Genomic DNA, 15,413 nt, shown 5'->3' with positions numbered 1-15,413 from the left:
AATAGGAATAAAGACAGACATGATAAATAGGAAAAAAAAAAAAAAAACAGCAACACTGCAGATTTAAACCTAATCATACCAAGAATCACATTAATTGTAAAAAGTCTAAATATTTCAATTAAAAGGTAGCGACTTGTCAGATTGGATAAAAAAGCAAGAACTAAGTATATGCTGCCTTTAAATATAGAGATACAAATGGGTTAAAAATGAATGGACAGAAAAAGATATTTAATGCTAACACTAACTGAAAGAAATTTTCAAAAAGAACAAAGTTGGAAGACTAATAGTATATGATTTCCAGACTTGTTATAAAGCTACATAAATCAAGATAGTGTGGTACTGATGTCAAGATAGACAATTAGACCAATGGAACAGAAGAGAGAATCCAGAAATAGACCACATGGATATGGATAACTGATTTTCAACAAAGGTGCCAAGTCACTTCAGTGGAGAAAGCATAGTCTTTTCAACAAATGGTACTGGAACACATGAATACCTATATGCATAAAAACAAAACAAAACAACTTTGATCCATTCCTTACACCATATAAAAAAATTAAATCAATATGGAGCATACACCTAAACATGAAATCTAAAACTGTAACACTTCTAGAAGAAAATATAGGAGTAAATCTTTGTGACCTTGGGTTAGGCAAAGATTTCTTAGATATGACACCAAAAGCATGATTCATAAAAGAAAAATTGGATAAATTGGAATTCATCAAAATGAAAAACTTGAGGCATTGGTGGTTCTGTGGTGGAATCCTCGCCTTTCATGCAAGAGACGCAGATTTGATGCCCAGCCAACGCACCTCACATGCAACTACCACCTGTCTGTCAGTGGAGGCTTGCATGTTTCTGTGATGTTGAACAGGTTTCAGCATAATTTCCAGACTAAGAAGAAAGACCTGGCAATCTACTTCTAAAAATCAGTCAATGAAAACCCCATGGGTCATAATGGTTTGATCCGCCACCAAACATGGGGATGGCTCAGGATCAGGCAGCAATTTGTTCTGCTGTGCATGAGGTCACCATGAGTCAGGGACTGACTTGAGGGTAGCTAACAATAATAAGAACTATCAAAAAGACATTAAAAAAAAAAGGGGGAAGTCAGATTTGCCTAAAATATTCACAAATCATACATTTGATAAAGGACTTGTACCAGAATATATAAAGAACTCTCGAAATTCAATAATAAGAAAATAAAACATCCCAATTTAAAAATGGGCTAAGGATTTGAACGGATACTTTAAAAGAGATATATAAATGACAAATAAGATGAAAAGATGCTCAACATCATTAGTCATTAGGAAAATGCAAATTAAAACCACAATGAGATGCTACTATACAGCTATTTGAAGGGCTAAAATTGAAAAGACTGACCATACCAGATTTTGGCAAAAATGTGGAGGAACGGGAATTCTCATACAGTTGGTGGTACAACACTTTGGAAAACCATCTGGCAGTTTTCTTAAAAAGCTAAACATATACCTACCATATGATCTAGCAATTCCACTCTTGGGTTCTTACCCAAGAAAAATGAAAGCACACGTTCATACTAAGACTTGTACATAAACAATGTAAGGGTACATACGGTATCTAACAAGGAAAATAAAATTAATTCTCCCTGGTGCAAGGCAAAAAAAAAAAAAAAAAGATTCCTCCCTCCCATTTCTTAGAGTATTTGCTTACAAGAAAACTTGTAACTGTAAATTCTTTCTCTGCCTCTTCGACATATATTAAATCTTTTTAAAAGCTAAATAAGCCTCTTCACAACCCAGTCATGTCTTTCTTAAGGACCTGGGAGCCATCACTTTGAAATGTAATCATCAAGGAAGATAAGGCCCATATCTCCCAGTTTCTGTGGGAGGGTAGGAACCTTACTTTGGCCAGCATCTGACGCCAAGCTGTAAACCTACCTCCTGTCATAAAGACATGAAAAAAAATGTATTTTTCCTCTAGATAAAGGCAATTAGCAAACACATATGGCCACCCCAATTACCAGGTGAATTTAGAATGAACCATGTGTGACAAATGGACTAGTTGGGACTAATTATCGCTTATCTTGAGAACATGCATATAATGGGTTGCATCTGCTTGTGTATGAAAGGGTGAGATTCTGTTCTGTCTTTTGCAATCTCTTTAGCAGATTGCCCGTGATGCGCATCACATTCTAGTTTAATGTTTATTCAATAATAAAACTCTTTTTTTTCTCTTCTGCCTTTGTGGAGAAGTTTCCTGGGTTGGCAGGAGATTTTGTTTTTAATTCTATTTCCCAACAACATTCATAGAAGCTTTAATCGTAATAACCAAAAACTGGAAACCACTAAAATGTCCATCAACATGTAAAGGTTGAACAAATTGTGGTATATCCATACAATGGAATACTACTCAGTAATAAAAAGGGGTGAAATACTGATACATACATTGATAAAATAATTATGCTAAGTGAAAGATGCTAGAAAAAAAGATATACTGTATGATTCTATTTATACAAAATTCTAGAAAATGCAAACTAGTTTATAGTAACAGAAAGGATATCAGTAGATGCCTAGGGATCGGGGCTGGGGAAATGGAATGGGAAAGACTAGATTAAGGGATTATACTGGGGCAGGAGACAACTTTTGGGGGTGATATGTTCATCATCTTGAGTGAGGTTATGTTTTCATGAGTGTAAAAAAACTATCAAATTATACACTTTACACATGTTCAGGTTTTTTGTATGTTAATTATACCTCAACAAAGCTGTTAAAAAAATAAACAAAAGTAACAGTGTGTTTGGGAAACGTTAAAACTTCAGGGAAAATCCTTTCTTTTAAAAGGAAAAAGTTAAGATTCAAATTCATGACCAGCATCCATAAAAGGGGAGTCCCTGGATGGTGCAGACAGTTAAGCGCTTGCCTACTAGCAGAAAGGCTGGTGGTTCACACAACCCGGAGGTACCTAGCTCACATGACCCGGAAGTACCTAGCTCACACGACCCGGAGGTACCTAGGCTCACATGACCTAGAGGTACCTAGTTCACACGACCCGGAGGTACCTAGCTCACACGACCCGGAGGTACCTAGCTCACACGACCCGGAGGTACCTAGAACATAGGCCTGGAGATCTGCTTCCAAAAGGTCACAGCCTTGAAAACCCTATGGAGCAGTTCTACTCTACACACATGGGGTCACCACGAGTGGGAATTGACTCGAGGGCAAACATCAACATCTATAAAAGGTTCTCTTTTTTATGTATATGGTGCCACTGTCAAAAAACCAGGAAATCTTTCCTTTAAAAAAAAAAAAAAAGCACACAATAGGGGTTTGTCCATTTATCTTCTTCAAGCTTAGTTCTAATGCAATCTCTTTTTTGAAGCCGTTTCTTATCACTCCAAGTAGAAAGTGATTGTTTCCTCCCTCCTGTGAACCACCATATCATTTAATATTATTTTTCAGATATTAATCCAATATAATCATCCATCCACCCATTACACCTTTATTAAATGACTTATATGGGCCAGACACAGGCTAGGTGCTAGAAATACCAAAGTGAGTAGGGCATAGTTCTTCCCCTCATGAGCCTTGTAGTCTGGTGGCAAAAATCAGGCATATTTTAAAAATGAACAGTAATGCACTCTAACAAGTATTTCAAGAAACATAAAAATCACTACAAGTACACAAAGGAAGAAATTCATTTTGTCAAACATACTATCTTGTCCTAGAGTGATTTATTCAGGACTCTTTCTCTACTAAAAACTCCTGAGAATAGGGGCCATGGATTACTCATCTCAGGAATCTGCCAGATTATCGAGCACAATGCCTTCCATAAGTATTTTGGATGGATGGATAGAGGGATGGATGGAGGGAGGAAGGGAAGGAGGGAGGGATGGATGGAAATTCCATTTCATAGGCATCTATTCTTTGACCAGAAGGCTGGGCTACCATGCTGCCAACTTCACAGTTGAGTTCCAACTCTTACCTACTTTGTCAACACAGGCATGGCAATCATTTGAGAAAAGACAAAAACAAAACCTAAATCTAAGTCCCCACAATGCCAAGAGAATAGTTAACACCCATTCTTCCAGTGAAGAAAATATGAAGGGTGGGGGGAGTGGTCAGCAGAGATCAAAGACAAGGTGTCACTGATGATTCACAGCCCCACCATGATTCTGGGGAGGGCCCTGGCTCTCTGTATGTATCACCATCAGGTGTTCCTCTGTCCAAAGGCGCATACGTGAATGGCAAGTCATGCCATCTCTTTGGAAATCGCTCCAGTCTCATTGTGAAAGCAATTTCTGGAGATTAAATTTGTGACTTTCTGCTTTCCCAAATGACCACAACTCCTTTATTGGTGCTCAATTTCTGAAGGGGCAGGGAGGTAGAACAGATAACAACTGTGAAAAAATGAAGACGGTGATGGAAAAACTCAGTTCTCTCACTGTGATCAAAATATTGGCAATGATGGAAGCTCAGTGAGGACAAAACTAGCACAAAATTACAACAGAAAGATTTGGATTAAACACCAAGCAGAAACCCCGTATAGCATTTTTAGACAATGCAATTCAACGTGACAAGAATAATTTTCTCCTCCATCTTAAAGATAAGGCAAGTTTGCTTCTTATATTTACATCTACAGAAACAATAGGTCTCAGAAGGGAAGAGCAGTAGAGATTGATTTAAATCTGTCAGGGATCCACCAGCCTGACAGATGGCTCCAAGGGATGACAGGTGGGCCCTGGGGCTCAGAGATCCTCTTGAGCACGGGGTCTGGAGTCTCCAGTTGGGCCTCGTGGGACTCTTACCTGTAGATGGGGTCCTGCATCACCAACATCTTGCTCTCGTCCCATGTCCACTCCTTTTTCTGCAATAAAAGAAACTGTAAATGAATAAGTTAGGCATGTCCTCAGCTGCAGAACCAGGGCACAGTTGTGCTATTAATGCTTAGCAAACACATGCATTTTGCTCCTGGCCTGACTTTTTCCCTCTAAGAGGCCCAGAGCTGATTACTTAAAAAGGACAAGTGGAAAACGTCAAGTGTTTAGTCTGATCAGTTTCCTTTCAGCACTTTAGAAGATTAACTCTCCAGGGTGCTGAGGGTAGGCAGAAGTCAAGAAGACCTCAGGGGGCTATAGGCAAGACTCTAAATCAGAATTTCATGGAGAAACCACCAGAAAACAAAGACTATACATCAGTCCAGAGGAGGGGGAGAAGCAGGAGGAACAAAACCGAAAGGGGGCAAAGACAGGCCTTTGAGAGACTGTGAATGATGCTGTCAAATGCAAATGAAATGTAGGTCCCAACCTACCTCCCTTAAAGAAGGGAGGAAAAAAAAAAAAAAAGCTCCACACCACCTGGTAAGTTGACTGGGGCGTTTGCAGAGTTACCTGTAAGAAGATACCCATTCTGGCTTTGAACCCAACTTACTGTGAACACAAAGGAGACCCGTGCAGCAGCTGGAGATGAGGAGAGAAACGGGGAGTGGAGGACAGAGGGTTCAAGGGCAGTAATGAAGTCCCCAGACACTTGGAGAGGACAGTAGCCCCTGATTGTGGAACCCCCAGGTACAGGGAAAGAGAATCCTGCTTGACTTCATAAGCCTTTGTCACAGAGTCAGTGCTGTCCTGTCCAGTTGGGGAAGACTGTACTCATCTCTCTATGAAAGAGAGAATCAAGACAGAGGGAAAGGGTAAGAAGGTATGTATTAAATTAATTATTCTTTAGTGAGTGCTTGTAGGCATGTGGGCTTCTCAAAGATAATGCACAAGGTGACCACTCTCAGAATATATCAGGGTTTGGAGATTGTTAGGCCTTCACCAGGGATTACTAGAGGGTAACTACGCCCAGGTCTTGAGGGTGACATTAGAAAGAAGCATTTCGCCAGCAGCTTTACTAAAACACAGCACTATGCATACCTGGCATCATGTACCAACATACACACACACACACACGTACACGCGCACGCACAAACACACACACAATTTTTGATCCCTGAATTTTAATTCCACCCATAGAGGTGGATTTTAGACTGGTTTACAAACATTCAAGATCAAACACATTTGCTGTTATAAAGATAAAACTTTAGAATTCACTGGAGCCCTGGTGGTGCAGTGGTTAAGAGCTCAGCTGCTAACCAAAAGGTTGGCAGTTCGAATCCACCAGCTGTTCCTTGGAAACCCTATGGGGCAGTTCTACTCTGTCCTATAGGGTTGCTATAAGTTGGAATCGACTTGACGGCACCTAACAACCACATTAACAAGAATTCATTATTTCTTTTTAAAGTTACCTTCCTTATAACTATTGGTCTCCACTCGTTTGGAGCAAAAGAGAATGAAGGAAATCAAAGGCTCAAAGAAGAAACTAGTCCATGAGACTAACAGCCCACAGGAACCACAGCCTCTTCTAACCTGAGACCAGAAGAACTAGATGGTGCCCTGCTACCACTACTGACCCTTCTGACCAGGGACCCAACAGAAGGTCCTGGATAGAATGGGAGAAAAATATAGAACAAAACTCAAATTCCTAAATAAGGTCAGACCACCAGACTGACAGAAACTAGAGGAACTCTCGAGACTACTGCCATAAAATACCCTTTGAACTTGGAATTGAAGCTATTTCTGCAGGTCACCTTTCAGCCAAATGATAGACTGCTTATAAAACAAACAATTATCACCCGTGAGTAATGTGCTCCCTTAAACAATTAACTGTATGAGACCACATGGTCAACATTTACCCAGAAGCAAAGATGAGAAGGCAAGGAGGAGAAGGGAAGCTAGATCAGTGGAAACAGAGCAAACAGAATGAAAATGAGAATGTTGCTACATTGTAAAAATTGTAACCAATAGCACAAACAGTATGTATAAAAACTATTAAAGGGGAATCTAATTTGCTGTGTAAATTTTCACCTAAAACACAATAAAATATTATTAAGAACAAAAAAGTTGCCTTCCTATAATTGCTACTCACAGCTCTATGATTTTAATATATAAATGACCCACGTGGAGCAACACAGAACAAGTAGACTAATGCCTTTTCTAAGGGAGACTCCTTCAGATACATAAATGAAGCAAGATCAAACCCTCTTCTTTATAATAAATAATCCCAGATTTTGCAAACATTCCTCACCTGACAAGCTTTCCTGACTAATCAATACCCTAGTTGGTTTTCTTTGCACACACTACACTTTCTGGTGTCCCCCTGAAAGCCTGGTACTCTGAACTTGATCCATAATCCACACATGCACACATGGTCTGATCATCATAGTACAGAGACACCTTTCCTTTCCAGGTTCTAGCCATGATACTACTCTTAACAACAAAGATTGGGTTAGAGCATTTTTAACTGCCTCATAACCTTACTGGCATACGTTATGCTGGTTTCTAACTGATACAATGAGATGTTTCAGAGATATAAAGTCCATAGACCCGTATTTTAAACAGACAATATAATTGGTCACCATTAAAAAAAAAAAACCAACAAAAAACCAAACACACTGTGGTTGAGTCGATTCTGACTCATAGCAAAAACCCTGGTGGTATAGTGGTTAACAGTTCGGCTGCTAACCAGAAGGTCAGCAGTTTGAACCCACCAGGCAATCCTTGGAAACCCTATGGGGCAGGTCTACTCTGTCCTACAGGGTCACCAGGAGTTGGAATTGACTCCACGGCAAAGGGTTTGTTCACCATAGGAGCTCTTTAAATAGCACGACATAATAATATGCTCAAAATATGGTTTCATTTTGGGACAAATTTTTTGTAACACAAATATTAAAGTCACAGCTACAGTCAGGACCACATACTCTGCCTGCACTACGAATTCAACTGAGTTAACAGCGTTTCTGAAGTACCTATTCTGCTGGGTGCTGCAGAGGCAGAGGTGGATCAGACACAGTCCGCTCCGTTCAGTGTGGTGGGCATTGCAATAGCAGCAAGAGCACAAAATGCAGCAGAGAAACAAAGGACAGAGGCATCAGCTGAACTGGGGGGAGATCAAGAAAGGCCTAACAGATGGACAACGTGGGCAGGGTTTCCAGGCAGAGGAAAGAGCATATGTAAAAGCAGAGGTGACCACAGAAAACTGGCAGTGGTCCCAAATGGCTGGATGAAGGCTTCTCTACCACCGCTTGGGGCACCTCCCCCTCCAACACCTTTACTCTGTGCTAAAACCAAAAAAACCAAACCCATTTGTGTCCAGTCGATTCGGACTCATAGCAACCCTATAGGACAGAGTAGAAATGCCCCATAGGGTTTCCAAGGAGCAACTGGTGGATTCAAACTACCAACCTCTTGGTTAGCAGCTGAGCTCTTAACCACTGCACCACCAGGGCTCCACTCTATGCTAAGCAGTGTACAAAATACATTATAATCATTACTTCACAAATTTAGCCATCACCGTGCTATATATCCATAGTCCAGGCTCACAAAAAGTTCAAAGATCCAATCCCAAGTAAGTAAGCTGTTCTTTCAAAAAGTCAAAGATGATTGAATTGTCAGACTAACCATATTGATTCAGGATTGTAACAATGTCAATTGTCTTGCAATAGGAAGAAGTTCTCTACTCCTCTACTAATGGATGGTATTCTTAGCTCACATTAAAATTGCCTAGGGGAGTTTGTATATTTGTATGCCTTTTCTAAAAATTAAACAAAATAGTTTAATTATAAATTCATATGCAGTTATAAGAAATAATGCAGAGATATCTCATTGGTCCTTCAGCCAGTTTCCCCTAATGACAACTTGCAAAAAGATAGCCCAACTAGAATATTGAAATGTATAGTCAAGGTACAGAACAGTTCCCTCCCCACAAGGGTCCCTCAGATTACCCTTTTACGACCACACCCATCCCCACTGCCTCTCTGACCCCTGCCAATCACCAATCTGTACTCCATTTCTATAACTTTGTCCTTCCAAGAGTATTAATACAAATGGAATCATTCAGTAAGTAACCTTTTGGGATTGGCATTTTTCACTCAGTATAATTCTCTGGAGATTCACCCAAGTAGTTGGGTATCATTAGGTCATTTTCTTTCTACTGTTGAGAACTATTTCATGACACGGATGTACCATAGTTCATCCAACCACTCACCCTTGAAGGATATCTAGGTGGTTTCCAGTTTTATATGTTGCTAGGTGCCATCAAGTTGGTTCCGACTCAGTGACCCTATGTACTACAGAATGAAACACTGCCCCGTACTGCGTCATACTCACAATCGTTACGCTTGAGCCCATTGTTGCAGCCACTGTGTCAATCTATCTTGTTGAGGGTCTTCGTCTTTTAAGCTGACCCTCTACCAAGCATGATGTCCTTCTCTAGGGACTGGTCCCTCCTGAAAACATATCCAAAGTATGTAAGACGCGGTCTCACCATCCTTGCTTCTAAGGAGGATTCTAGCTGTACTTCTTCCAAGACAGATTTGTTTATTCTTTTGGCAGTCTGTGGTATATTCAATATTCTTCCCCAACACCACAATTCAAAGGCGTCAATTCTTCCTCAGGCTTCCTTATTAACTGTCCAGCTTTCACATGCATATGATGCGATTGAAAATACCATGGCTTAGGTCAGGCGCATCTTAGCCTTCAAGGTGACATCCTTGCTTTTCAACACTTTAAAGAGGTCTTTTGCGGTAGATTTGCCCAACGCAATACATCTTTTGATTTCTTGACTGCTGCTTCCATGGGTGTTGATTGTGGATCCAAGTAAAATGAAATCCTTGACAACTTCAATCTTTTCTCCATGTATCATGATGTTGCTTATTGGTGCACTTGTGAGGATCTTTGTTTTATGTTGAGGTGTAATCCATACTGAAGGCTGTGGTCTTCGATCTTCATCAGTAAGTGCTTCAAGTCCTCTTCACTTTCAGCAAGCAAGGTTGTGTCATCTGCATATCACAGGTTGTTAATGAGACTTCCTCCAATGCTGATGCCCCTTTCTTCTTCATATAGTCCAGCTTCTCAGATTATTTGCTCAGCATACAGACTGAATAGGTATGGTGAAAGGATACGACCCTGATGCACACCTTTTCTACTTTAAACCATGCAGCATCCCCTTGTTTTGTCCAAACAACTGCCTCTTGATCTATGTACAGGTTGCTCATGAGCACAATTAAGTGTTCTGGAATTCCCATTTTTCAAAATGTTATCCATAATTTGTTATGATCCACAGAGCTGAATGCCTTTGCATAGTCAATAAAACACAGGTAAGCATCTTTCTGGTATTCTCTGCTTTCAGCCAGGATCTATCTGACATCAGCAATGATATCCCTGGTTCCACGTCCTCTTCTGAACCCAGCCTGAATTTCTGGCAGTTCCCTGTCAATATACTGCTGCAGCCACTTTTGAATGATCTTCAGCAAAATTTTATTTGTGTGTGATATTAATGATATCGTTCAATAATTTCCGCATTCGGTTGGATCACGTTTCTTGGGAATAGGCATAAAAATGGATCTCTTCCAGTCGGTTGGCCAGGTAGCTGTATTCCAGATTTCTTGGCATAGACAAGTGAGCACTTCCACTGCTGCATCCGTTTGTTGAAACATCTCAACTGGTATTCCGTCAATTCCTGAAGCCTTGTTTTTTGCCAATGCCTTCAGTTTGGACATCTTCCTTCAGTACCATCGGTTCCTGATCATATGCTACCTCTTGAAACGGCTGAACGTTGACCAATTCTTCCTGGTATAATGACTCTGTGTATTCCTTCCATCTTTTTTTAATCGTTTAATATTTTCCCCCATAGAATCCTTCACTATTGCAACTTGAGGCTTGAATTTTTCTTCAGTTCTTTCAGGTTGAGAAATGCCAAGGGTGTTCTTCCCTTTTGGTTTTCTATCTCCAGTTTTTTGCACATGTGTTTAAAATACTTTACTTTGTCTTCTCAAGCCGCCCTTTGAAACCTTCTGTTCAGTTCTTTTACTTCATCATTTCTTCCTTTTGCTTTAGCTACCTGATGTTCAAGAGCAAGTTTCAGAGTCTCTTCTGACATCCATTTTGGTCTTTTCTTTCTTTCCTGTCGTTTTAATGACCTTTTAGTCTCTTCATGTATGATGTCCTTGATGTCATTCCACAACTCGTCTGGTCTTCAGTCATTAGTGCTCAATGTATGAAATCTATTCTTGAGATGGTCTCTAAATTCAGGTGGGATATACTCAAGGTCGTACTTTGGCTCTCATTCAACTTGTTCTAATTTTCTTCAGTTTCAACTTGAACTTGCATATGAGCAATTGATGGTCTGTTCTGCAGTCAGCCCCTGGCCTTGTTCTGACAGATGATATTGAGCTTTTCCATTTTCTCTTTCCACAGATGTAGTTGATTTGATTCCTGTGTATTCCATCTGGCAAGGTCCATGTGTAGTCACTTTTTATGTTAATGAAAAAAGGTATTTGTAATGAAGAAGTCGTTGATCTTGCAAAATTCTATCATGCGATCTCCAGCATCGTTTCTATCACCAAGGCCATATTTTCCAACTACCAATCCTTCTTTGTTTCCAACTTTCGCATTCCAATCACCAGTAATTATTAATGCATCCTGACTGCATGTTCCATCAATTTCAGACTGCAGAAGTTTGTAAATATCTTCAATTTCTTCATCTTTGGCCTTAGTGGTTGGTGCATAAATTTGAATAATAGTCATATTAACTATTATTAACTATAATAATAGTTAAAATTTGCAAATTAACAATCTATAGCTCCTGTCTCGAAATAAAAACATAGTGACAATCCCAAGTGCTAGTGAGGATGTGGAGAAACTGGATCACTCATACATTGCTGAATAATAGTCATATTAACTATAGTCTTCCTTGTAGGCGTATGGATATTATCCTATCACTGACAGCATTGTACTTCAGGATTGACCTTGAAATGTTCTTTTTGATGATGAATGTAATGCCATTCCTCTTCAAGTTGTCATTCCCAGCATTGTAGACCATGTGACTGTCTTATTCAGAATGGCCAATACCAGTCCATTTCAGCTCACTAATGCCTAGGATATCGATGTTTATATGTTCCATTTTTGATGATTTCCAGTTTTCCTAAATTCATACTTCATACATTCCATGTTCCGATTATTAATAGATGTTTGCAGCTGTTTCTTCTCATTTTGAGTCGTACCACATCAGCAAATGAAGGTTCCGAAAGCTTGACTCCATCCACATCATTAAGGTCGACTCTGCTTTGAGGAGGCAGCTCTTCCCCAGTTGTCTTTTGACTGCCTTCCAACCTGGGGGGCTCATCTTCCGGCACTATACCAAACAATGTTCCGCTGCCGTTCATAAGGTTTTCACTGGCTAATTCTTTTCAGAAGTAGACTGCCAGGTCCTTCTTCCTACTCTGTCTTAGTCTGGAAGCTCAGCTGAAACCTGTCCACCATGGGTGACCTTGCTGGTATCTGAATATCAGCAGCATATCTTCCAGCATCACAGCAACACGCAAGCCCCCCTAGTACGACAAACTGACTGACGCGTGGGGGACTATGAATATAGCTGCTACTATTAACATTCATGTACAGGTTTTTGTGTCAATGTAAAGTTCTCATTTCTCTAGGATAAATGCCCAGGAGTACAACTGCTGGGTCATATGGTAGTTGTATGTTCATTGTTTTTTTTAAAGAAACTGTCAAACTTTTTCAGAGTAGTTGTATCATTTTACATTCCCACCAGCCATGTATGAGTGATCCAGTTTCTCCACATCCTCACTAGCACTTGGTATTGTCACTATGTTTTTATTTCGAGACAGGAACTATAGATTGTTAATTTGCAAGTTTTACTCTTTTCTTGTGTAAGCATTTCGTTCTGTTGTACGTAGGGTTGCTGTGAGTCAGAACCAACTCGAGGGCACCTAACAACTAACAACAATGTGAGCATTTAGTGCTTTAATTTCCTTCTCAGCTCTGCTTTAGCTGTGTCCCCAAAATTCTGATATGTTGTATTTTCATTTTCATTCAGTTGAAGTCATTATTGTTTGGGTGACCCATGGATTATTTAGAAGTGTGTGGTTTTGTTCTAGTGTTTGGATATTTTTCTGTTATCTTCCCATTTACTGATTTATAATTCGATTCCATTATGGTCAGAGAACACACTCTGTATGATTCTAAGTCTGTTAAATTTGTTAAGGTTTGTTTATGGCCCAGGATATCTTGGTATTGTTATGTGGACATCTGAAAAGAATGTGTATTCTGTTATTGCTGGGTGCAGCGTTCTATAAATGTTAATTAGATCCTGTTGGTTGATGGTGTTGTTGGGTTCTTCTATATTCTTGCTGATTTTTTTGTCTAGATGTTCTATCAATTTCTGAAAGAACCAATTTGTGGATTTTTTAATTTCTCCTTTTAGTTTTATCACTTTTTGCTTCACATAGTTCTGTTGTTCGATGCATACCCATTTAAAATTGTTATGTCTTCCTGGTAGAGTGACACTTTTTATCATTATGTAATATCTTTCTCTGTCTCTGGTAATTTTCTTTGATCTAAAGCCACTCCTACTTTCTTTTGATTAACATTTGCATGATATATTTTTCCCCATCCTTGTCAACCTACCTATATCATTATATTTGAAGTGAGTTTCTTGCAGACAACATATAATCGATTAATGTTTTTTTCATCCTGCCATTGCAGTTGCAGTACTTTGTGTTTTTTGTGAAACTGGTTCATTTCACCTAAGTTGTCAAATTCATGTGTGTAGAGATATTTATGTTCCTGTTGTTGTTGGGTACCTTAAATCGATTCCAATTCATAGTGATCCCATGTGACACAGTAGAACTGCCCCATAGAGTTTTCTAGGCTGTAATCTTTATGAAGGCAGATCACCAGGTCTTTCTCCCGTGGACCAGCTGGGTAGGTTTGAACTGCCAACCTTTTGGTTAGCAGCCAAGTGCTTAACCACTGCACCACCAGGTTCTCCTTCTCCCTTATCTTCTTTTTTAAATAATATTTTATTGTGTTTTCAGTTAAAGTTTACATAGCAAATTAAGTTCCCATTTGACAATTTCTATACAAATTGTTCAGTGACATTGGTTATATTTTTCACAATGTGTCGACGTTCTCTTTAACTGCGTCCCAGCTGTTCCATTTTCATGCGCCAGTTTCCCTGCCCCCTTATCTTCTCATCTTTGCTTTAGAGTAATTGTGGATCTTTTGGTCTCACAGATGGTTTTTTAATGAAGCACCATACTCACGGGTGATATCCTTTATTTTGTGTGCCTATCTGTTATTTCACTAAAAGGTGACCTCAGGGGACTCTTTTGGTTCAAGGTTTAAAGAGTATCTCAGGGCAATAGTCTCAGGGAGTCCTCTAGTCTCAACTAGTCCAACAAGCATGGACTTATTAAGAATTAGAGTTCTGTTCCATGTTTTTCTTTCATTCTGTTAGGGTCCATCTATTGTAGCCCTGATCAAAACAGTCTGTAGTGGTAGCTGGGCACCATCTAGTCCTTCTGGTCTTTATTATCTTTTTGATGTCTACAGGGTCTGCATTTGTCTTTTAAATGGTGTATTTAGAGACCATTTACATTTAATGTAATTTTTGATGTGTTACGTTTAAAATCTGCCATTTTAATTTTTGGTTTTCTGTTTATCGTTTCTATGTTTTCTTTTTCCTACCTTCCTCTAGGTTACTTGAACATTATTTAGAATCCTATTTTGGTTCATCTATAGTGTTTTAGTATATTTTCTATTGCTTTTTTAGTGGCTGATCTAGGTATTACATTATATATACATAAATTATCACAGTCTACTGGTGTCACCATTTTCCAGTCTGAGTAAAGTATAGGCCTAGCCTCTTTATGTCCCTTTCCCTTCCCCATTTATAATTGTCTCAAATATTTTCTCTACATCTATACACATTTAGAACCACAATAGACAGTGTTATAATTTTGTTTCAACCATTAAACATAATTTAGAAAACTCAAGAGAAGGAAAATGCATTGTATTTACCCATATTTTTACTCATTCCATTGCTCTTTCTTTCTTTCTGATGTCCCAAGATTCCTTTTTTTTTTTTTTTAATCAATTCCTTTCTGTTTAAAGAACTTCCTTTAGCCACTCTTTTAGGGTAAGTCTGCTAACAACAAATTCTCTTAGTTTTCTTTCATTTGAGAATGTCTTGATTTCACCTTCAATCCTGAAGGATATTTTTGCTGAATATGGGATTCTGGGTTGACAGGTCTTTTCTTTCAGCACTTGAAAAATCTTGTGGCACGACCTTCTGGCACAGATTTCTGGTGAGAAATACGCTGTCATTTGAATTGGTTTTTCCCTTTGAAGTAAGGTGTTATTGCTCTCTATCTGCTTTCATTTTTTTTTTTTCTTTTCCTTTAGCTTTCAGAAGTTTACCTACGATGCATCTTGGGTTGATTTCTTTATGTATTTTGTTTGGGGCTTGCTCAGCTTCTTGAATCTGGATGTTTATGTCTGTCTTAGCCATCTAGTGCTGCTGTAACAGAAATAC

The 15,413-nt window shown here is 39.2% G+C and overlaps 1 protein-coding gene across 1 annotated transcript in view; it reads right to left on the bottom strand.

Moving 5' to 3' along the window:
* Positions 1–15,413, bottom strand: part of CUNH1orf226 (chromosome unknown C1orf226 homolog) — a 429,537-nt gene that overhangs the window by 106,060 nt on the left and 308,064 nt on the right. The window contains exon 4 of the mRNA XM_004385750.2: positions 4,787–4,845. Coding sequence (XP_004385807.2) covers positions 4,787–4,845 — 59 coding nt within the window. The remainder of the gene's footprint in view (positions 1–4,786; positions 4,846–15,413) is intronic.

Source organism: Trichechus manatus, unplaced genomic scaffold (genome assembly GCF_000243295.1).
Source record: "Trichechus manatus latirostris isolate Lorelei unplaced genomic scaffold, TriManLat1.0 scaffold00145, whole genome shotgun sequence".
NCBI classification, from domain to species: Eukaryota; Metazoa; Chordata; class Mammalia; order Sirenia; family Trichechidae; genus Trichechus; species Trichechus manatus.
The sequence above is the reverse complement of the archived record's forward strand: the minus strand, read 5'-3'. Positions and strand labels throughout refer to the sequence as shown.